At 36.3% G+C, this 24,668-nt stretch overlaps 1 protein-coding gene across 6 annotated transcripts in view; it reads right to left on the reverse strand.

The window, feature by feature from the left end:
* The window catches only part of DIAPH3 (diaphanous related formin 3), a 609,701-nt gene that overhangs the window by 196,968 nt on the left and 388,065 nt on the right, over nt 1-24,668 (reverse strand). For all 6 annotated transcript variants that reach the window (XM_077158393.1, XM_077158392.1, XM_077158397.1 and 3 more), the window contains one exon: nt 12,569-12,732. In XM_077158393.1, the coding sequence (XP_077014508.1) occupies nt 12,569-12,732 (164 nt within the window). The remainder of the gene's footprint in view (nt 1-12,568; nt 12,733-24,668) is intronic.

A 24,668-nucleotide genomic window follows, 5' to 3' on the forward strand; every position in this document is an offset into this window, starting at 1 on the left:
TGTGGAATTATACCCATACCAAACTCTGAAATCTGCTCTACAACTAAATTGTTGTGATGTGCTTTGCAATTTATTGTTTTTTGTATATATCTTATTTTTCACAAAAAAAGAAAACAAAGAGAGTGAGGCTTATCTTATACAGAATTCATCAATCACTTAAAATTTGAAGAAATCAGAGGTAATAATATTTCTTGTTGATTCTTATCACATATAATCCAGATGGAAGTAACGTACATAGGAAAATGAAAAGTTTAGGGAGGAACTGACTAGAAAATATAACTGCAAAGTACTGCACATATATCTGTATCAATGTAAAAAGAAAAATAAAAGAATACAATGCTCAGGTGGTGCAACAGTGACTCAGTGGCAGAATTCTCGCCTGCCATGCCAAAAAAAAGAAAAAAATAGACTATCATACTCCCCAATTTTTTGTGTGCACAAGAGTAATCTTTTTAAGACAGGGATTGCTCTCTGCTGTCCTCAAAATTCTAACCCAAAAGTGGGATTTCTGGATATTCAGAATCTTAGAAACAATTAATAAAGAAGGATGTCTAATGCTTTTTCATTACTCTAAAATCTCAATAGGAAATGCTTAGGTGTTCAGGAAAAAAGCTACACAACCCAAAATTTTCACTTCTTTAAGTGCAATCACATCAATTCCATATAGCAGTTATGTGTCTAATTAACTAGGAAATGACATTTTCTTCCATTCTGCCAATTCATGTCTTTTGATTGGGGAGTTTAATTCATTAACATTTAGTGTTATTACTGTTAAGGTAATAACTTCAACCATTTTATCCTTTGGCTTTCATGTCTCTCTTGCTACTGCTTCCCTTACCCTTATTGATAGTCCTCACTTCTCAAGTCTCATCAAAGACTTTCTCTCCTCTCTTTTCCTTTCAACCTACAGAAATTTTTTTAATGTTTCTTGAAGGGCAGGCCTCTTGTTAAAGAACTCTCTCAGTTTCTGTTTATCTGTAAATATTTTAAACTCACCCTCCTCTTTGAAGGACAGTTTTGCCAGATAAAGACCTTGGCTGGCAATTTTTCTCTTTCAGTACCTAAAAATATATCATACCATTGTCTTCTCGCCTTCATGGTTTCTGATGAGAAATCGGTACTTAGACTTATAGAGTGTCCTTTTTATGTGATGAGTTGTTTTTTTCTTGCTGCTTTCAGGATTCTCTGTCTTTGGCATTTTACATTCTGATTAGTATGTTCCTTACATTCTGTTCGGAGTATGTTGTGCTTCGTGGGCATGGACATTTATGGCTTTCATACAAATTTGGTAATTTTTCAGCCATTATTTCCTCAAATATTCTTTCTTCCCCCTTTACCTTCTCTTCTCCTTCTGGGACACCCATGATGCATATGTTTGTGCACTTCATGCTGTCATTCAGTTTCCTGAGTCTCTGCTTAATGTTTTCCATTCTTTTCTCTATCTGTTCTTTTCTCAGGCCCATTTCAGATATCCTGCTTCTAGGTCACAGATCCTTTTTTCCAGCTGTTCAAATCTGACATTGTATGCCTCTAATGCAGTTTTAATCTCATCTGTTGTGCCGTTCATTCCCATAAGATCTGCTATTTTTCTTTGCATTCTTCCAAATTCTTCTTTATGATCACCACTGCCTTCTTAATATTCTTTATCTCTTGAGCCATATTCTCCTTCATCTCCTTAAACTGACTTAGGAGATTTGTTTGAACATCTTTGATTAGTGGTTCCAAATTCTGTATCTCCACTTTTTAAGTTGTTCCTTTGGCTGGGCCAGATCTTTCTGTTTCTTAGTATGGCTTGTAACTTTTTTTTTTACTGATGTCTAGGCATCTGATCTTGATGCATTTACTCTGATGATTAGGTTCTCTCTTTTGCCTTGGGTTTTCTTGCTGATTGGCTTTAGTTTAAGCTCTTCTTTGGCTATTGGTTCAACTTATTCTAGGACTTTGGGTTTTTCTAGGACTTTGGGGTGTTCTGATCAGAGTCTCCAAAGGTTCCTGGGGAGAGGAACAGGAAAGACACCCCAAAGCCTTTTCTTTTTTTTGTACCCACACCTTCAACTCCCCAAAGGTGCACTTTCCTAGCCTGCTCAGCAGATGGTGCCCTTCGGCAAACCTTTCCATCCCAGCTCTAGGAATGTATTTTTTCCCCCAATCTCCAAAGGCACTGTTGAAACAATGGCCAAGAGGATTTCTGTTTCAGGCAGGATAGAACCATGATTCAGAGCTAGGTTCAGCAGCCCACTGATCTGAAGCTATGCCTGATCCTCAGCCATGTTCCCCTCCCCCACCCTTTTCCTAGGGGAGGAAAACCACCACACCTTCTCTGTCTGTGGCAGCCAATAATGGACTGCGTCTAAGACTGCTTGCTTCCAGGGTGAGGGATCAGCACTAGCTTCTACTTGGGAGTGATTCACTAACTGATTTTGCTGCAGTTTCTCAGTCTTCCTGTCCTGCTCCTTCCTGGATGCTGCATAGTACTCCCTGGTCTCTAGAACCCCAGAATGGTAGTTTTGGAATTTCTTTCTTTTTTTTTTTTCTTTAATTTTTTATTAATTAAAAACATTACAAGAAAGAAACACAAACATTCCCAACAGATGCTCATTTCACTCTATACATACACTCAGCAATTCACAATATCATCACATAGTTGTATATTCATCATCATGATCATTTCCCAGAACATTTGCATCAATTCAGAAAAAGAAATAAAAAGACAACAGAAAAATAAAACAAAAACAGAAAAAATTTTTTTCACATACCCTACTCCTTACCGCCCCTTTCACTGATCACTAGCATTTCAAACTAAACTTGTTCCCCTGTTATTTATTTTTATTCCATATGTTCTACTCATCTGTTGACAAGGTAGATAAAAGGAGCATCAGACACAAGGTTTTCACAATCACACAGTCACATTGTGAAAGCTATATCATTATACAATCATCATCAAGAAACATGGCTACTGGAACACAGCTCTATATTTTCAGGCAGTTCTCTCCAGCCTCTCCAATGCATCTTGGATAACAAAGCGATATCTACTTAATGCATAAGAATAACCTCCAGGATAACCTCTCGACTGTATTTGGAATCTTTCAGCCATGGACACTTTGTCTCATTTCAGTCTTTCCCCTTTTGGTAGAGAAGATTTTCTCAATCCCTTGATGCTGGGTCTCAGCTCATTCTAGAGTTTTTCTCAAGCCCTTGGTGTTGAATCTCGGCTCATTCTGGGATTTCTTTCCCATGTTGCCAGGAAGATCCACACCCCTGGGAGTCATGTTCCACATAGACAGGGGGAGGGTGGTGAGTTTGCTTGTTGTGTTGGCTGGAGAGAGAGGCCACATCAGAGCAACAAAAGAGGTTCTCTTGGGGGTGACTCTTAGGCCTAATTTTAAGTAGGCTTGACCTATCCTTTGTTGGGTTAAGTTTCATATGAACAAACCCCAGGACTGGGGGCTTAGCCTATAGCTTTGGTTGTCCACACTCCTTGTGAGAATATCAAGAATTTAACTTGGGGAAGTTGAGTTTTCCCCCATTCTCACCATTCCTCGAGGGGACTTTGCAAATACTTTTCCACTCACTGATCAAATCACTCTGGCATTCATCAGGGCATCACCTGGACAAACCAACAAAATCTCATGTCCTACCCAAAGTTCCATGCACTTAAGGTATTCAACCAACTATCTACATAAGTTATATTAGGAGATGTACCAGTCAAAATATAAATTTGTACCAAATAAACATTTTTTGCTTTAGTCTCACACATTAGTTGAAATTTTTAAATATTAATTATCATCTATTTTCAGCACACTGCAGTAATGACATTCTTTTGTTCTTCCTCATGCAAAAACATTTTTTTAATTTGTATATTTAGTCACTATCATTATACACTCTAGGTATTCCTAGATTATATCATCTCAATCTTTATCATCTATCTTTCTTTGTGATTTCATTTATGCCCCCAGCCCTCCTCCCTCTATCATTCTCACATGCAACTTCATTCAGTGTTTTAACATAATTGTATTACAGGTAGGTAATATTGTGCTGTCCATTTCTGAGTTTTTATATTCAGTCCTGTTGCACAATCTATATCCATTCAGCTCCATTTACCCAATGTCTTACCCTATTTCTATCTCCTGATGGTCTCTGTTACCAACAAAATATTCCAAATTTATTCACTAATGCCAGTTCATATCAGTGAGACCATACAGTATTTGTCCTTTTGTTTCTGGCTAATTACACTCAGCATAATGTCCTTAAGGTCCATTCATGTTGTTACACACTTCATAACTTTATTCTGTCTTACAGCTGCATAATATTCCATCTTATGTATATGTCACAGTTTGTTTAGCCAACTGTCTGTTGATGGACATTTTGGCTGTTTCCATCTTTTGGTAATTGTAAATAATGCTGCTATAAACACTGGTGTGCAAATGTCCATTTATGTCCTTGCCCTCATAGTCTTTGAGTAGAGACAGCATATAGATGGGTACTGTTTTTTAATCCATTCTTCCAGACTATGTCCTTTAATTGGGGAGTTTAATCCATCAACATTCAGTGTTATTACGGCATGGGTAGTACTTTTTTCTACTATTTTATCTTCTGGATTTTATATGTCATATCTAATTTTCTTTCTTTTTACCTTTACTCATAGTCTTCCTTTCTACACTCTTCTCCACACCTCTCTCTTCTGTCTTTTTGTATCTGTCTCTAATACTCCCTTCAGTATTTCTTACAGAGCTGGTCTCTTGGTTACAAATTCTCTCAGTGATTTTTTTGTCTGAAAATGTTTTAACTTCTCCCTCATTTTTGAAGGACAATTTTGCTGGATAAAGAATTCTTGGTTGGAAGTTTTTGTCTTTTAATAATTTAAATATATCATCCCATGGTCTTCTCACCTCCATGGTTTCTGCTGAGAGATCTACACATAGCCTTATTGGGCTTCCCTTGTATGTGATGGATTGCTTTTCTCTTGCTGCTTTCAAGATTCTCTCTTTCTCTTTGACCTCTGACATTCTGATTGGTAAATGTCTTGGAATACGTCTATTTGGATCTATTCTCTTTGGGGTACGCTGCACTTCTTGGATCTGTAATTTTAAGTCTTTCATAAGAGTTGAGAAATTTTCAGTGATAATTTCCTCCATTAGTTTTTTTCCTCCTTTTCCCTTCTCTTCTCCTTCTGGGATACCCACAACACGTATATTCATGTGAATATTCATCTTGTCTTTCAATTCCCTGAGTCCCTGCTCATATTTTTCCATTTTTTTTCTTTATATTTTCTTTTTCTTGCCGGATTTCCGATGTTCCATCCTCCAGTTCACTAATCCTACGTTCTGTCTCTCGAAATCTACCATTGTAGTTTTCCATAGTTTTTTTCATCTCTTCTACCTTGCCTTTCATTCCCATAAGTTCTGTGATTTTTTTTTCAGACTTTCAATTTCTTCTTTTTGTTCATTCCTCCCTCAATTCATTGATTTGGTTTTTGATGAGGTTTTCCATGTCTGTTCGTATATTCTGAATTAATTGTTTCAGCTGCTGTAAGTCATTTGAATTGTTGGTTTTGTTCCTTTGTCTGGGCCATATCTTCAATTTTCCTAGTGTGATCTGTTATTTTTTGCTGGTGTCTAGGCATTTAATTACCTTAATTAGTTTATTCTAGAGATTTTTTTCACTTCTTTTACCTAGGGTTTTCTTGCTGGATGAATTTGTTGTCTATCTGTTCTTTGACATTCAGTTCAGCTTTATCTGGACCTCTAGCTATGTTTTGTTTAACAGAGGAGAATTTTTCAGTTCTTGTTTTCTTGTTTCTTGCCCTGCTTGTATGGTGCCTTTTCCCCCCACCCTTAGGAGGGTCTACTTAGGTATTTTAGACCCCAGTCAGATTTTTCCAGACCAAACTGGCCTCCTATCAGGAGGAAAGAGTCACCTGCGTCTGTTTTCCCTGAGGGTGAGACCCAGAAGGTTGAAAGACTTTCCTGTGAAGTCTCTGATTCTGTTTTTCTTATCCTGCCCAGGATGTGGTGCTTGTCTGCCTGCAGGTCCCACCAGCATAAGATAATGTGGTACGTTTAACTTTGGCAGACTCTCCCTGCTGGGGGTGTGGTGGAGACAGAGGAGAGGTTGTAGGCTGGTTTTAATGGCTTCAAATTACCAAGCCCTGGTGTCTGAATTCCTTGAGGGAGGGATTCCACCTGAGATGGGCTTTACCCCTCCCCTGGTGAGGCCCCCAATGAGCTCGCTTCCGCCTATGCCTGGGGCAGTTGCAGCCTGGAAGTCCTGTCACTATATCCAAAGGCAGTTAAGCCTTTGTAGAAGAGACAGCCACAAAAACCTCTCTTTCCTTCTTTTTTTTTTCTTTTTCCATCAGTCCTGCCCCCTTGGCGCCAGGGCAAAAATGAGCAACATCCGCTTTGATCAGGTTCACCTGAGCTGGGGGCCTTTTTCAGTAGTCAGAATTTGTTAATTAATTCCACAATTGGTATTTGGTTGTGCTCAGTCTCTGCTGCTGGTAAAGTCTCTTTCTTTTCCCCTCTGGGAAGTGGCCTGTGGGGAGGGGTGCCAGCCGACGCAGCTTTAGCAACTCACGGTTCTGCGGGGGCTTGCAGCAGGTCCAGCTGGTCCAGAGTGGGGTACGCTGTGTGTCTGGTCACTGACGTGGCCCCAGGAGCTGTTCTGTACTGTTCCTGGTTATTTAGTAGTTGTTCTGGAGGACGAACTAAAATGTGCACATTGTTAAGCCGCCATCTTGACCCGGAAGTAGTTTTGGAATTTCTGACTGACCACTTGCTCTTTTTGGAAGAGGGGTGAGCCCTGCTACTTCTATTTCTCCATCTTCCTGGAACTCCCCCAACATGTCCCTAGTAAGTACAATTTGGTAGAAAAATTATTTTGACCCAAATAGGAAAAGATATTAAGAGGTGAAAGCATATGGAAGTATTTCTCTAAGATGAGACATTTAAGCAAAACATGTAAGATGTCAAATGACATGTGCTTGAGGAGCTGAGAGTGCTGTTGCTCCATGCTAACAATTAAAGAAAGACTAGCAAATGAACTTCCAATGACTAAAAAAAAGGGGGTACCAAACATCAGGATAAGTAATGAGAAAGTTCAAGAAGAAAAAGCATTATTCAGGCCAATGTGAGTAAAAGAAGTTAGAACAAGATTTTCTAATCTGAATATAAATGGGAAGTAGGAGCAGGGCATATATTATGCTTCAAGGCCACAGTGACCAAAGAAAGTAAGGAAAATTAAGTTTAAAATCAATGGACAGGGCAGTACAATGGTGGCTCAGTGGCAGAATTCTTGCCTGCCATGCCAGAAGCCTGGGTTTGATTCCTGGCACCTGCCCATGCAAAAAAAAAAAAAAAAAGATTAAATTAAAAAAAAATAATAAATAAATCAATGGACAAATATGATACTATAGCTATTGCACAAGGTTCCTAGTAGGATCAAACAAAAATTCCATAATGAGCTCGATTCCTTTTTTTAGAAGAATGATACCATGTATTAAATGTTGAAATATTGGTAATGGCATGTGAAAATGACTCTAAAACCAGCCACAAGTGGAACATGATGATTATTATTATATAGCAAAAAGCAAGAATTTCATTTGGTAGAAGGCTTGATGTTTGGTAGGCCACCAATTTACACCCTACAGCTTGAAATAAAATATTTCCACCTAATACCTCCAATTTGAACTTAATGTTTCACATGAATTTTATAGGAAATAAAAATCCATTATGGAAAAGGGCTGACGTCTAATTTTAAAGAGACTATGTTATAGTTTGAAACAGAATTAGACTTACATTCTTATATCATGAACCCATCAATGAAAATAGAAAGTATATAAAGGAGCAGGAAAATAAACTGTGCCTTGTACTGATCCACTCTGTTAGGTTACCAAGAACATCCTTAGAAATTACATTTGAAATTTCTTAGAAACTGGGCAGCAGAGCCAGGAATTGAGCAGGCCTTGGTTGAAACACTATCCTTACCAACACTGAAGCATGTCTGCAAAAGCACCGACCTTCTCTAACACACTGTTACCTCACGTGTAAAATTCTGTACCTCACCAAAACGATGTGGAGACTAAATGTGACAAGACTTAAAGCACCTAGCACAGGGTATAGGAATAAGCAAGCACTCAATCAGCAGCAGTTGTTTTGGTTTTGTCCTGTTGAGGATAGTAAGAAAAATAAAGCTGAATGACATTACAATGCAAACGTAATCTCTGCTTCTTGGGAAGCTGATCAGTTGTTCTAAGCAGAAAATATCCCCAGTCAGTATAATAGATATAGTGGACTATTAAAAAACCAAAGCAAAAACAAACTAAAACAAAACTAATTCCAGTTGAGAACTCTCAACAAGAAAAGGGGTTAAACTGCTTTCAAAATGAACACCTATTCCTTAGAGGAAGCTAGAAAATCATGAAACTTTTCTACTTGGACTCCATAGTTTGAGGTAGCAGAATGTAACAGATGTTTCTTCAGCTATTGTAACAAGGCTCCCACCGAGCTAAACAAGAATCTGAAGAGCTATAACTTTCAGATTAATTGTAAAATCCTAGTAACACTGATGAATGATTGTATGATTAAAGGTCTAGTAAAGAGCTCTGAATAAAAGTGAACCAGCCTTTAATTGCTCAAGTTTAAATTCTGGGCAATACTAAAATATAAATAAGTGTGAATAAGTTATTCACAGACTAAATTGCCATTACCAGTAAAGGGGCCACATTTTGGGGGAAGGATTGTGTTTCAAGTTAGTCCTGTTTTAAACAGTTATAGGAATTACACCTTTAATATGAGTGAATACAGTTTAGCCATAACATGGCACAGAATCTGGAGCCAGGTTGTCTGGGTCAACATCACATCTCTGTCATTTACTAGCTGTGTAACTACGAGCAGGCAAAAATCTCTTGATGTCTCAATTTCCTCAGCTGTAAAATGGGAATAATAACAGTATACATACCTCATTTGTTATTTTAAGGACTAAGTGGGTGAATAGAAGTAAGGTTCTTGGAAGAATGCTGGCTGGCACTTGGCTGGCACTAGGTAAATATTATATATTAAGGCATGTCAACCCTTGTAGATGGTAGCATCTGTTCAACAAATTGTATGCCATGAACTGCAATATAGATACAAAGGTAAACAAAATAGATACAGATCTTACTAGAGGAAGCAGAGTTTGAGTAGAAATCAGAAAAGTAAATATGATTACTTAGCCAGGGAAAGTAAGGGGAGTATTCCAGGCATAAGGAACAGCAATTCTAGAGGCCTGGACTTGAGAGAAAACCATTCCAGTGAAAACTGCCATGGTGGGAGACTGGATTTGAAGTGAAGACAGTGGCTCAAACACCTTTATATATATGTAAGACAAAATGGATTACCAGCTGTGCTGATTTGAATCTGTTGCTTACTCCAAAAAAAGCCAAGTTCTTTAATCCTCATTCAGTATTGCTGGGGGGCTCTCTTTGATTGTTTTCATGGAGATGTGACCTACCCAATTGTGGGTGGTAACTTTTGATTGGATGGTTTTCATGGAGATGTGTCTCTACCCCTTCAAGGTGGGGTCACTTACTGGAGCCTTTTAAGAGGGAACCATTTTGGAAAAAGCTTTAGAGCCAATAGAACCAAAGCTTTAGAGCCAATAGAGCCCACATAGCCAGAGACCTTTGGAGATGAAGAAGGAAAATGCCCCCAGGGAAGATGTTTGTAACTGGAAGCCAAGACCCCAGTAGATACCTGCCATGTGTCTCACCAGCTGACAGAGGTGTTCCTGACCCATCGGTCTTTCTTGAACCAAGGCATCTTTCTCTGGACACCTTACTTTGGATATTTTGATAGGCTTAGAACTGTAAACTCGCAACTTAATAAATTCCCTTTTTAAAGGCCGTTCCATTTCTGGTATATTTCATTCCAGCAACTTATAAACTAAAATACCATCTAAGGTAAAATTTGCTCAGTTGTGACCAGAAGTATACTTAAATGTTAGGTGATGAAATAACAATTTAGACATTTTTACAGTATTTTTTGAATAAAAAAATATTTATCCTTGCCTTTTAATGTGTCTTTTTAGAACTGATCTTCAACACACTAAAATTCCACATCTGTAGCTTAGAGACCTAATTGTTTTCATAATGACTTATACAAATTAACCTGGTTTCCAAAAATGAATTATATGGAATTAGATAACAAAAGATCAGAAAATCTAACAAAGTAAGACATTAACCTGAATTGATGATGATTATTTAAAGTTGTCTATGATGGGTTTAATTTTTACAAATATTGACACTGTGAGCTTTTCAGATACATTTTGTTTTCCTAAAATTTACGCACTAGAGCCATATATTTTTTTAAAAATGGAAAAGAGAAAAGAACAATAAAATACCTATGTAAAATCTCACCACTTCTCATCCTTGCTGGTCATTAAAAGCTTTCAACCATCTTGCTTCCCTTTTTTCTTCTTTATTTTTATCCTTTAAAGAAAATTCTATCTCTAAATTAATTTTTCTTTAGATAAAAATGTTTTTTATATTTAGCTCCAAAGATTTTTTTGAACAGATAACATACATATAAAATGTACATTTTAATTGTATGATTCAGCAACATAAATTATATTTACAATGTTGTACTACCATGAGCTCCAAAGATTTTTGATTTAACAAAGTTAATGTGGGAGTGTGCATGCAATAGCAGCTACTTCTAGGATTCATGCACACTCTGAAATGGACCAAGCATAGCTGTCACTCTGTTTTCCCTCCTTTCTTGTACCCTTCTCCCATTCAAATACGTTCTCCCTTTCTCCATCACTGAGTAACACAAATGTTAAGTTACCCACAGAATGTTCAAAGTCTTGTTAGAACTCAGGAAGATTTGGAAAAAGACATGGATTTAAATCTCTACTCAGTCGCTTACTAACAAATGGCCTTGGTCTCATTAGGAAATCCTTCAAATGTCAGATACTTATTTGTAAAAAGCAACACAATCTACATAGAATATGGGAAGCAGTGTAACACAGAGTTGAATAGCACACGCTCTGAAAGAAGACTGTTTAGGTTTAAATTTTAATTCCATTTTATACCATTTTATAGCTATATGACATTGAGCTAGGCCTCTTCCCTTTCTGTGCTTCCTTCTTTGCCACAAAGGGAAACAAACAGTGAAAAGATGTAGCATTATTGTGAGAATTAATTGAGGTAATATATATAAGACATTGAGAAGACTGCCTGACTCATAGAAAATCTTCAATATATGACAGTTATTATTTCATATGTCCATCTTAGTACTTTTATGTGTAACTTATCAAACAAATGCCATATGTAGGAATGATGATAAAGATTTCATATATATTATTTCATTTAATATTGAAGCTCTCTTACAAGAAAGGAATTAATATATCTTTTTATGTATTTGAGAACTGAGTCTCAGGGAGGTTGAATAAGTGTTCACAGTTACATAACTAACATGGAACCCAAATTTAGTTCTCTCAGATTCCAAAGCCAGAGCTACTTCCACTGAGTCATTCTGCCTCATAAAACATTATAAAAATTAAAACAATATGTTGTGCAATACATGGCACATATAGGTACCTCATTAATATAATTATTAAGCAAATTCATTTTGGGTAGTAAAAATTTAACTTAAAGAATTGTGAATTTGTGCAAAGTAATAAGCGAGAGCTATGAGGAAATGTATATTTATTGAAGACTAGTTTTCCTTTAAAATACTGGATTTTTATTCAAAACCTAACTAATCCTAACCAACTAGTCATAACCAAGTCCGATAAACTCAGGGAAACTATTTTCTGAGATTAAAAAGATGCAACTCTTTAAATTCAACCTTCTTTCTCTTTACACCTCAAAACTTTTTAATCCCCACAAATGTTTGCTGAAATTTTATTAAGAATAACATAATTTCTTATAGAAGAAATGCATCACCAGTTTCCCTAGGGAGGCAACAATGCCTTCTCACTTTAATGTGTGTGTGGTTTCTTACCCCATCTAATCAGCTAATACTTTTCAAAAGATCTTTTTAATGCCTAAATGAAAGGATTCTACATCAAAGACCTGGCCTCCCTATTAAAGTATCTAAAGGAAACCCTAGGAATGTAAAATCTATTCAAAGGCAAATCACAGGTAGCTTATAGTACAATGCTTTAAGAAAAGAAAAGAAAAAAAAAAAGGCTTCACAAGAGCTGCATGGAATTTTGTAAAATTATACCACAAAAATACAAATTGATCTGCAGTATAAAGAAACAAATTCATAGCAAAAACTTACTACAGAAGTGCTCTGTAATCAGCCAGGAAGGAGGTCTTTATAAAGAACTTCAGAATTTGTCACTTTTCAATCAAAATTTCTGATTAGAGCTTAATGTTGGAAAAGCAAAAAACAGAAGAAACTACACATTTTTCAATAGATTTAAAATATAAAAAATTTAAAGTTAATTTTCAACATCAGAAAAGGAAGGTTTTACTACAGGCATCAAGAATGAAATGAAGCTAATGAAGTAAATAAAAGCAATAATAAAGATATTATAGAAAAAAGTACATTTCAAACAACATTTTTTTTTTAAATCATACCATGAATGTGGTTCTAAAGTTATTCAAATCGGTGAAAAAGTCTTCCACAGATGCCTTCTTCACATCAATGGCATAATATCCCATTATACTCTGGTATAATTTTTCCATGTTTTCATGCAATCTTGAAAGTTTCTCATATTGTTCTTTTGCACTGATAACAAAACTGTATATTATAATTAAGGCATAACAGTAAATAGTGCTTTAGACAAAACACATACATCCAATCTTTTAGGGTAATTGTAAGCCAACATTACATCTCCAAAATGGCAAAATTTTGGAGATGTAATGCTGGAGATGTAACAGTCTCATAAATTAACCTATGCAGCAAAGCAACAAAATCCTAAATTCAATTTCTAAGTTTGGCAAAATTATCAGAAAACTCAGGTATTTTAATACTTAATATTTCTCTTTATTATTGAGTTCAAAGAATTTTTCTTCTAATTTGCCTATCTATATAATCTCAGGCTATACCAGAAGATTTCAAATTATTATGGTTCCATACTTGCAATTGAGTCATCACAATGAGAGTGAACTGAACAATGCAGTCCCTGAGCATAACAGTTAAGATGGACAATCTGGTGTCAATTTCTAGCATCTACACTTGGTAGTACTGGGCCTGTAAGCAAGTTCCTTCATCTCTCTGTCCCCCTACTTTCTCATGTGTAAAATGAGCATAATAATAATACCACCTAACTCACAGGACTATTGTAAGGGCTAAATGAGTTAATACATGCAAAGTTCTAAGAAACATGATTGCTATTTAGTGAGTACATATAAATATTTGGTATTGTTATTGTCTACTTATTCATCTAAGCTTTATTTAAGGTTCTAAAAGCAATGAAAATAAATTTATAAGACAAATTTAAAACTTCTTAGATTGTGTAAGCAAATGAATGTTTTCACTTCTCCTCTGGAAAGAAAAAAAATTTCTTCCATGCATTACAAGATTTAAAAATTATGATAACACACACATACATGTACAGAAATTTTCTTCTCTCACTTATTTACGACAGCATAGTCCAAAGTACATTAGGATTGAGAAGAGTAATTTAATATGAATGTGATAGTTACTGGGCATTAGAAGACATTTTCTAAACCACAGAATTTCCTTTGTGGTATGACAAATTGCTGACACAGTTGAATGCATAATCACTGCATCACATTCTGAAAAGAGGACTCACTCATTAAGAGGATCAGTCATAATTGTCTGTGGTTCTCCTTTAAAGTGTGACATTTGAAGAAATGGAACACACAGAGTAAAACTTACTAAAATTGTTTTATTATCTTTGACCAATGAAAAGAAAACAGACATAAGCAATTTTTTAAAAGTCAGTAACAAAAAGAGTAACTGGACTCAGGCTAAGAGAAAGGAATTAAAAATGGAATATTTATATCTAAAGAGAAGAATCACCCACAATTTTAAAGAGATATGGTCCCTCTGGTTAAAGTTTTCTCTAGTGGAGGATAAAGTATGGAAACTGATCCAGGCTCTACATTTTGAGGAAGAAAAAGAATGCAAGAACAAAGAAGAAAGAGGCAGTGCCACTATCATATAGATAGTGAATCCAGGATACAATCAAAGAATTCTAATAGAACCCAGTCTTCTCAAAAGTCATCTCAGTCAATCACAGCTCACAAACACCCACATCTAAAAGTCCACAGATTACCTATTACCCGTTGGTGAGTATTTTCTTCACATTAGGCTTAACTTGATAATTTATATAGTATTTTAGAAGCTTGAGTGGGCCAGGGGCAGGGAATCTGGATTCAAAACCAAGGACCACATTTTTTATGAACTTAAGAAAATCTATAGACCTTTTTGTGGTTTATTTTATTTATCAAAATGACAAAATGCCTCCTTACTCTTTCTAGACTCTAGATCATAGTAGTGCCAGTGATCAATGCATTTATATGTAAGGAATGTTTTAATGACTAACAAAAGGTTTTGTAAAATTAATCAAATCACAAAATCATAAGAAACTCTAACAATGAAAAGTCACACATGACAGGGGCCCACACACCTTACCTTACGAATATTCACATTCCTTAAATCTTAACGCTAAAGTGAATTTATGTAACCAAAATTCACATATGAAATACATTCAGAATCTATCACTTAAGGTAATATGATATTCATTTGTAATGTAAAATAATCATTCTTTAATTCGCGAAGTAAGTGGAGAAATCAATACTGGTTTATAAATTGGTTAACCAACCTATTAACCACGTCAATCTATAAATTTCCCCTAAAATCATTTATGTCCCAGATACAGAATATAGCCAAATGAATTATTTATATTTCCTCAAATCCTAACTCTAAGAGAAACTGTTTTCTGCTTTTGCTTGTCCTATCATTCAAGGTTTTGTTCAAGACCTCCTGAAAAGGAGTTTTCTCTAATCTCTACAGCTAAGAGTGATTATTAGTCCCACTGAAAACATAGCCTTTGTAGTCTATTGCACAATTCTGGAAATTCATTAGGCATATTCCTACTCCCAAACAATACAGAAGTTGTGATTTCTCCACTTTAGTCGAAAATCCTGGAAATACTTTTTTCTTACCACACTTCTAAGTGTGGGTGGCCCCCACTCATTGTCAGCTCATTTTCTAAAATGCTGTGCTGCAGCTTCTTGGCTGCATTAAGTCTAATCATCTGTAACGACACTGGTACGAATTTTATCAATTTCATCCTTAAACTTTGGTGGGAAAGGTAACAAACCTCTTCAAAAGTCTAATGAAAGTCATGGAACTTCTATTAATAAAAATGTGCATATTTATACATACACAAATTCGGGTGTAATATTAAGAGCTAATAGAGTTTCTGGAACATATTTATGATAAGTTAAGGACACTATTTTGGTGGGTATTTAAAATTATATGGTTCTGGTGGAAAGGGCGCAAGATGGTGGTATAGTGAGAAGTAGAATTTAGCTCTTCCTCTAGGGCAGCTAGTAAATAGCTAGGAGCAGTATGGAATAAGTGTTTGGGAGACCTCAGTTATTGGACACACATCCTACACCCATCTGCAATGGTGAATTGGCCAAGATCCCACATAGTGGAGGCTGGCACTCCTTCTCCATGGGCATGGCAGACTGGTTCCCCGAAGGAATGAGAAGCCTGGTTCCTCCCACCAGGACCAGCTACTCTGCTGTGCACCACAAAAATCCACCCCACTGGGCATGAGAATAGCCACCCAGATGGGTGTGAAAACAGTCGCCATGTAGGACACTGAGAAGAGCCACCCATCCAGGTGCAAAAATAGCTTCCTCAACAGGCGCAGAGTATACCTGCAAAACCGAGCGTGAGAATAGCTACCCTGATGGGTACCAAAAATAATCACTGGCTCCATGCCATATTGCGCAGCTGGTCCCCACATTTGGGGAGTGGTGGTGATGAGGGGAAGAGGTGGCTCAAGAGTGCCATCTCTTAGTAAGCCTCAAGCAGAATTGCATCTCTTCCAAGAGATCTGGGCCTTGATTTAGTGAGTAATTAATGACAACTCAAGTGCAAAAGGGGATCTTCAAGGTAAACCCAAACAAATATCAAACCTTAGACAAATCAAGGAAATCAACTTACAAAATAAATTCAAGTTAAACAAATGCCCCCCACCCCCCACCCCCCAGACAACAGAAAACCACAAAGCATGTGAAGATTCAGGCAGATATGGCCCAGGCAAATGAACAAATTAAAACTCAGGAATTTGGAATCATAATGACACAAAGAATATCAAGAAGACATTAGAGGAGCATAAAGGAGAATTTGAAACAATAAGTAGAAAAACAGCGATCTCACAGGGATGAAAGATATTGTAGATCAAATAGAAATGTACTAGAGGGACAAAGCAATGGATTTGAAGAGGCAGAAGAAAGAATAAGTGAGCTAGAAGACAGGATGACTGAACTTCAACACATAAAAGAACAAATGGCAAAAAAGATGGAAAAAATGGAACATGACTTCAGGAAAATGATGGATAACACAAAGAACACAAATATAACAATCATCAGTGTCCCAGAAGAAGAGAAGAGAAGAGTAAAGGGTTGGGAAGGTTAGTTGCAGAGATAATGGGGGAAAACTTCCCAAGTCTTATATAAAAGACATACATATGCAAATCAAATAATCCCAAAGAACCCCAAGTAGAATAAACTCAAACAAACATACTCCAAGACACATACTCTGTTCAAATGTTGAAGAGAAGCAGGAAGTCTTGAAAGCAGCTAGAAAAAGTGATCCACTACACACTAGGGAAATATCAACTACTCAGCAGGTGCAGCGGAGGCAAGAAAGCAGTGATATGATACATTTAAGATCTAGAACAGGAAAGATTTCTTTATCTGGCCAAGTTGTCCTTCAAAACTGAGGGAGAGAGTAAAATCTTCTCAGACAAATAAAGGTTGGGATAATTTTTCAACAAGAGACCTCTAAAGGAAGTTCTGCTGGTTGAAAAAGGATCAGAAAAAAAAGATGAGGGAGGTCTGGAGGAGGGCACAGAACTGAAGACTATCAGTAAGAGTAACTTAAAGGATAAAAAGAGAAAGAGAATATATAGATCGGACAAATAAAAACTAAAAGGATAAAATGGTAGATTCAAGAACTGCCTTTAAAGCAATAATTTTGAATGTTAATGCACTACAATCATCAATTAAAAGCTACTGATTGGGGTGGTGTGATGGTGGCTCAGTGGCAGAATTCTCACCTGCCATGCTAGAGACCTGGATTTGATTCCTGGTGCCTGCCCATGTAAAATATATATGTTATATATAGGCAGAATGGATTAAAAAATATGATCCATCCATATGCTGCTTACAAGAGATTCACCATAGACCCAAGGATATAAATAGATGGAAAGTGAAAGGATGAAAAAAGATCTTCTATACAAGTTGTAACCAAAAGAAAGCAGGAGTAGCTATACTAATATACTAATATCAGATAAAATACCTTAAATGTAAAGATGTCATAAGAGGCAAGAAAGGACACTACATACTAATAAAAGGCACAATTCAGCAAGAAGAAATAACAATCATAAATGCTCATGTTCCCAGTCAAGGAGCTCCAAGGTACATGAGGCAAACATTGGCAAAACTGAAGAGAGCAATGGTAACTTCAACAATAATAGTGGGAAACTTCAAGACACCACTCTCCTATATAGATAGAACAACCAAACAGAAGCTCAACAAGGAAATAGAGAACCTAAACAATGCAATAAACAAATGGGACCTGACAAGACATATCTAGAGTGCTATACCCCTAAATACCACAATATACTTTCTTCTCTAGCGCCCATGGAACGTTTTTTAAGATACATCATATGCTAGGGTACAAAACAAGTCTATAAATTTAGTAAGATTGAAGTTACTCAAAGCACTTTCTTTGACCAAAATGGAATGAAGCTAGAAATTAATAACCACCAAAGTACCAGAATTTTCATAAATACATGGAGATTAAACAGCATAATCTTAAACAATCAGTGGGTCAAAGAAGAAATTGAAAGAGAAATAGGTAAATACCTGGAAACGAACAAAAATGAGAATACAACATATCAGAATTTATAGGATGTAGCAAAGGTATTGCTGAGAGGGAAATTTATTGCCATAAATGCCCATTTGGGATGGATTGTATGGTGTGTGAATTATATCTCAATAAAACCACTTTTTGAAAAATGTTAGAAAAACAAAAAAGAAAGAGCAAAAATTGAGGACTTAACTGCTCACCTGGGAGAACTAGAGAAAGAACAGCAAAGTAACCCCAAAGCAATTATAAGATAAATAACTAAGATTAAAGAAGAAATAAATGAACTGAAGAACAAAAAGCAATAGAAAGAGTCAACAAAACCAAACATTAGTTCTTTGAGAAAATCAATAAATTCGAATGGCCCCTAGCTAGGCTGACAAAGAAAAAACGATAAAGAGTGCAAATAAACAAAATAAGAAATGAGAGGGGTTGTTACCATGGATTCTAAAGAAATTTTAAACATCATAAGAGAATACTATGAACCAGTATATGCCAACAAACTAGACAACTTAGATGAAATAGTCAAATTCCTAGAAACACATGAACTACCTACATTGAATTGAGAGGAAATAAAAGTTCTTAACAAACCAATTATAGGTAAAGGGAGTCAATCAGTCATCAACAATATTCCTACAAAGAAAAGGCCAGGGCCAGACAGCTTCACAGGGGAATTTCATCAAACACTACAAAAAGACTTAAAACCAATCCTGCTCAAACTCTTCTAAAAATTGAGGAAAAAGGAAAGCTACCTAACTTATAAGCATTACCACTGTGCAAAAAAAGGTAAAGACTTTAAGCCTCCTGGAATATTATATAGAAATAGAACAAACTGGGCCAAGGCTCCGAAGTTTCAGGAAGTAGGTTTTATTTTCTATGGCCATAGGGCTCAGCTAAGTAGCCTCTGAAAGTCTGAGCCCCGGAACAAAAGGCAACCTTAGCTTTTATAGACTGTATTACATGCTAGAGATAAGGTAAGCTTGGTATGGCAACCGGCAATATTAAAGGATAAACAATTGGTTAGTTTAAGGCATGAAGCAGGCTACAGAAGCAGAAGAGCTGTTAGCAGAAGGGTCCCCATCCAAGGTGTCTTATCTTGCCTGCCTGCAGTTTTACCCATTCCTGGAGGCTAGGAGAGGGGTTCTCTATCCCAGGAATATGTCTTATCTGGCTTGCCTGCAGTTTTACCCATTTCTGATGGCCAGCACAGAGGGTTTAGGGATTTTCCAGAGGAGGCAGCTGAACCAGAAGAAGAAGTGGGGGAGAGGGAGAGGCCTGCCTGCTACATAACCTAATACCAAAATTGGATAAAGATGCTACAAGGAAGGAAAACTACACACTAATCTCCCTAATGAACATAGATGCAAAAATTCTCAAATAAAATACTAGCAAATCAAATCTAACAATATATTAAATGAATTATATATCATGACCAAGTGAGGTTTATATCAAGAATGCAAGAGTGGTTCAACTAAGAAAATCAATCAATATAATACAGCCCATCAACAAATCAAATCATATCATGATCATATGACATGATCATATCAATTGATACTGAAAATACATTCAAAATTCAGCTTCCTTTTCTGATAAAAACACTTCAAAAGGTAGGAATTGAAGGAAATTTCTTCAATATCATACAGGGCATATATGAAAAACCTATATTCTACATCATACTAACACATTCTAACTTTAAAACTTACTATAAAGCCACAGTGGTCAAAACGTCATGGTACTGGCCTAAAGATAGAAGTACTGACCAATGGAAATGAATCAAGAGTGTGGAAATAGATCACCATATCTATGACCAACTGATTTTTAACAAGGCCCCCAAATCCAAAGAACTGGGACAAAATAGTCTTTTCAATAAATAGGCATGGGAAAGCTAGATATTAATAGTCAAAAGAATGAAAGAGGACCCCTACCTTATACCCTATACAAAAGTTAATTCAAAATGGATCAAAGACCTACACAAGAGCTAGGTCAAAGAAGTCCTAGAAGAAAGTACAAGGAAACATCTTCAAGATCTTGTAATAGGTGGTAGCTTCTTAAACTTTATATCCAAAAAGCAAGCAAAAAAGAAAAAATAGATAGACACAAACTTCTCAAAATCAAAGGCTTCTGTGCCTCAAAGAACTTTGTCAAAAAGGTAAAGAAGAGGAAGTCAAGTCAATGGAAGAAAATATTTGGAAATCACATATTGGATAATGGTTGATAACAAAAAGAAATCATTATATAACTCAACCATAAAAGAACAAACAACCCAATAGGCAAAGGATATAAATAGATATTTCACTGAAGAGCAAATACAAATGGTTAAAAAGCACATGAAGAGATCCTCATCTTCATTAGCTATAATGCAAATGCAAATGCAAATCAAGACTACAGTGAGATATTACCTTACACCTGTAAGAATGGCTGCTATTAAACCAACAGAAAACTACAAATTTTGGAGAGGATGTGAAGAAACTGGACCTTTCATTTACTACTGGTGGAAATGCATAATAGTATAGCCGCTGTGTTAGACAATTTGGCAGTTTCTCAGAAAACTAAATATCGAGTTTTCCTATGACCTGTCTATATTCAACACTCGGTATATACTCAGAAAAGCTGAAGGCATTGAAATAAACAGACATTTGTACACTGATATTGAGAGTCACTATTTACAATTGCCATAAGATGGAAACAATTCAAGTACCCATCAAAACTTGTGAATAAACAAAATGTGGTTTATTCATATGATGGAATATTATGCAGCAGAAGGATGAAATGAGGCCCTAAAGCATAAGACAACATGGATGAAACTTGAAGACATAATGCTGAGTGAAATAAGCCATACACGGAAGGATAATAGTCATTATTATGACCCTGGTGAAGGTAAAATCAGATTTTATAGGGGACTTAGAGATACACAGAAGGTAGAGCTGGATGAATGGTTACCTAATGAGGTTAAATTTAAATGCATGGGAACAGATAGGGGTGATGGCAGTTTATTAGTGGAGGTAATAAGTAACACTGCTATATTGAAGGTGACTGTGATTGGTATGCCACCAATTAACTGTACAATTATAAGTAAGTTCTTGCATGAACTACTTCCAAGTTTGATCTTATACAAAGAGTTAATAATAGAGAGATATTTGGGGGCCTTGTTAAAATTGCATGCTATGGCTTATAGTTAACAGGAAGGTATCAGCAGAACCACAGCAATATGAGGGGCTAATAATTGGGGGAGGGACAAATGATAAGGGGTGGTTTTGATTTGATAATTGGTGAGGCTCTGTTTACTGGTTCTTTGTTTCTATGGACCCAATGAAAATTATCTAAAATTGTCAGATATGGAGGGGGTTTAGATTTGATATTTGGTAAAGCCATGTTTATTGGTTCTTTGTGTCTTCTAGAACACATGAAAAATGCCTACAACTGAGAGTACTGAAGATTGTACTATTGAGAGAGAACACTGTGAGACATGGATTGTTTATTGTGTAAATTATCTATGACGCCCAGTGGATGGAGGGGGCTGAAGGGCACAATGACTGAAGGGCAGAATGGTGAAATATGATGTGTACATACGATGGAGTATTGTGCAACTAAAGATGAATGGACTCATGATGTATGTGGCAGAGTGGGTGAAATTTGGGGATGTTGTGCTGTGTAAAGTGAGCCAGAAACAAGGGAACAAATATAGTATGATCTCTTTGAGAAAATACTTAAAAGAAAACTGGAGCCTAGATTCTAAGCTCTTATAGCAGCTGTACTTAGTCCGAAGTTGTAAGTGTATTTCTAGAATCTGAGACGCTGTGCTTTATGTGTATAAGCTGGTATTTCCCTGGAATGTTGGATACCTCTGTGACACCTAATACTCAGAGCTGGAGTCATGCAGCTCTGAGTATTAGTCAGTCACTACACAGAGCAATTGTTAAAGTAACTGAAAAAGAAATCAGGCTTCAATGCCAATCTGATTGGGACTAAGGTAAATCAGAATACAGGGCAAAGGATGATAGTGTATATATTCTAGAACCTCAACTATTATATAAGACCAAAGGCAGAGAGGTTTTATTGGGTCTAGAATATAATTTAATATAACATACATTCTACATTAACCTGCCTGAATAGCTCATTTTAACAACCTAAAAGCATGGGACTCAGAACAGGAATGTGGCCTTGTAATTCTGTATGGCTTAATGTAATACTCAGATACATCCCAGACTACTGTGGGCTGATAATTAAAGTCCCTTGTAGGAATGGAGAAAAACATGAAACTGTTAAATTTCCCAATCTGGGTAACTCCTGGTTGCCAAATGTTAGAGACTCTTAATAAAACAGGCCAAGCCCTTGAATTTGGGGATTGTCCAAACAAAACTCGTTTCTATAGTGGAGAAGCTAAGTATTTACAATTATACCTAAGAGTTGCTTCTGAGAAACTTCTTTTGTTTCACTGAGTGGCCTCTCTCTCTGTAAGCCCAACTCTGAGGGAAAATTATTATCCTCCACACTGTGTAGGATGGAACAGCTAAGGGTAAAATTCTCCCTGGAAATGGGGACATGATTCCCAGGGAAGAGCCTGGCCGTGGCACCATGGAATGAACAATGCCTTCTGGAACAAAAGGGGGAAAAGAAATAGAATGAAATAAGGTGTCAGTGGCTAAGAGAATTCAAATGGAGCCGAGAAACTATTCTTGAGGCTACTCTTTTGCAAGCTGTAGCTAGACGTTGCTAATTGCCATGATTTGACAAACTCCAACCAACATCATTTTGTTACTGGAAAAGGCCATGGATTCTTTTGCCTGATACACTCAATAACCAATTCCTGAGACGCTGAGTTTTCAAAGAGAGAAAGAGTTTATTACTAGGTACGTAGTAGGAGAGCAGATGGCCTATTGACCCAAAATCTGTCTCCTTGAACTACAGTAATTCTGATAATTTTATTAGAGAAAAAGATGGGCAGGGAAGATAATGAGCACAGTGGGCCCAGATGATGTAATTAGTGGTGGTCTAATTATTGAGCATGTGCAGCTTGATTACATGCTTAGTCACAAAATGTAAGCAAATGGCAGGATGGATGTGATTTTCAGTAGTATATTGAGGTATAGGTGACTTGTAGGTTAAAGTCTAAGCTACTATGCATGTCAAGCGGGCCCACTTTAGTTAGATCTAGTCTCAGTTATCAAGATAACTTTGGACTTGGGGTGGGTTAGTTCTGGGCTGACCCAAGACGCTTCATTAATAAACATTAGTGGATGTTTTTAGTGATTACAAGACTCTAAAGATAATTGAGTATTAACAAAGGTTAGTCACAAGGTTTTAACATTTTCAGGGGCAGAAGATAAGGGCTATACAATCATTATAGGATCAAGGCAGCTGGATTACAATTTAGAGATTTCAGGTATTTCCCTCTGTCTACTCCAATATATCAGAAAGCAAAAAGAAAAATTTATATAATGTTTCAATAATCAAAATCATTCTTTAAATCCTAATTTCTCGGTTACAATTCCTGTGACCCCTAAAGAAAACCTAGGGCTCTAATGGAGACTCTACAAAAATTTCATCACTGTTTATCTTCCTGAAACTTAGAGACTTCCTAGGACAGTTAGGCCTTGAAACCAGAGGGGCCAGCCTCTCCAAGAATATCAACCAATTCCATCCCCCTATCCTATATTGTTGATACAAATTTTCAACATGAAAAAGTTACAATGGGCATACCCCAAAGACCCCTAGAGACTGGGAATAGGATCAAAGGAGAAGGAGGAGTTGTAATAGAGAAGATATTAATAGAGTAAGATTAATAGAGTTGTAATACCGAGTATGACTGAATCAGTATAATGATGTTTTTTTTGGCCTTGGGGTTTGGAGCAGATAGACGATAAAACCTGAAGCTGTAGAATGGTAACACATACCAAACTTTAAAATTTGTTCTGCAACTACTTGTTAAAATGTACTCCGAAAATTATTGCTCCTTTTATTTATTATCATTATTTTTAATCTTGTATATGTTATATTTCACAACAAAAAAAGTTTAAAAATCATGCGGTTCTATAACTGATCCTTACCTTACCATCTCACTACTTATAAAGCACTGAGTTTTAATAACAGGAACTTCACAAACCTGAATTAATTTTTTATCCTAACACCTGGGAATATTCCCATTCTCAAGAATCTACTTGGTAAACAGGATAAGATAAAGCTGTATGTATCGTCCAGGTTTTAAATTGTCAAAGAAGAATCACAAGTAACAAAACATCAGACATATGCCTGTGCATATTTAATAGAACACTATGATTCCATCAAAAGATGTGATAGAAAAGATGACTAGGGGCCAGAACCACAGAATTGACAAGGTCTTGTTTTAACAGCTAAAGAACATATTAATTAATTTTCTTATCATTTTTATCCATAATATAATTTGCTCCCAAAGGAAATGAAGTGCAGCTTTGAATAACTGGAATTACTCACAAGAATGGCAAGATTATGACTGAACTGAACAATTTTTGAAACAGTCAAATTAATCCTTAGAAGTTCAAAATGATTAAACTTCTGATAGAATGGAATAAATGATCACATGATGAGGCAATACAAATCTGATTGATGGGCTACTCCCTC

This window comes from Tamandua tetradactyla, chromosome 4, assembly GCF_023851605.1.
Source record: "Tamandua tetradactyla isolate mTamTet1 chromosome 4, mTamTet1.pri, whole genome shotgun sequence".
Classification (NCBI taxonomy): Eukaryota; Metazoa; Chordata; class Mammalia; order Pilosa; family Myrmecophagidae; genus Tamandua; species Tamandua tetradactyla.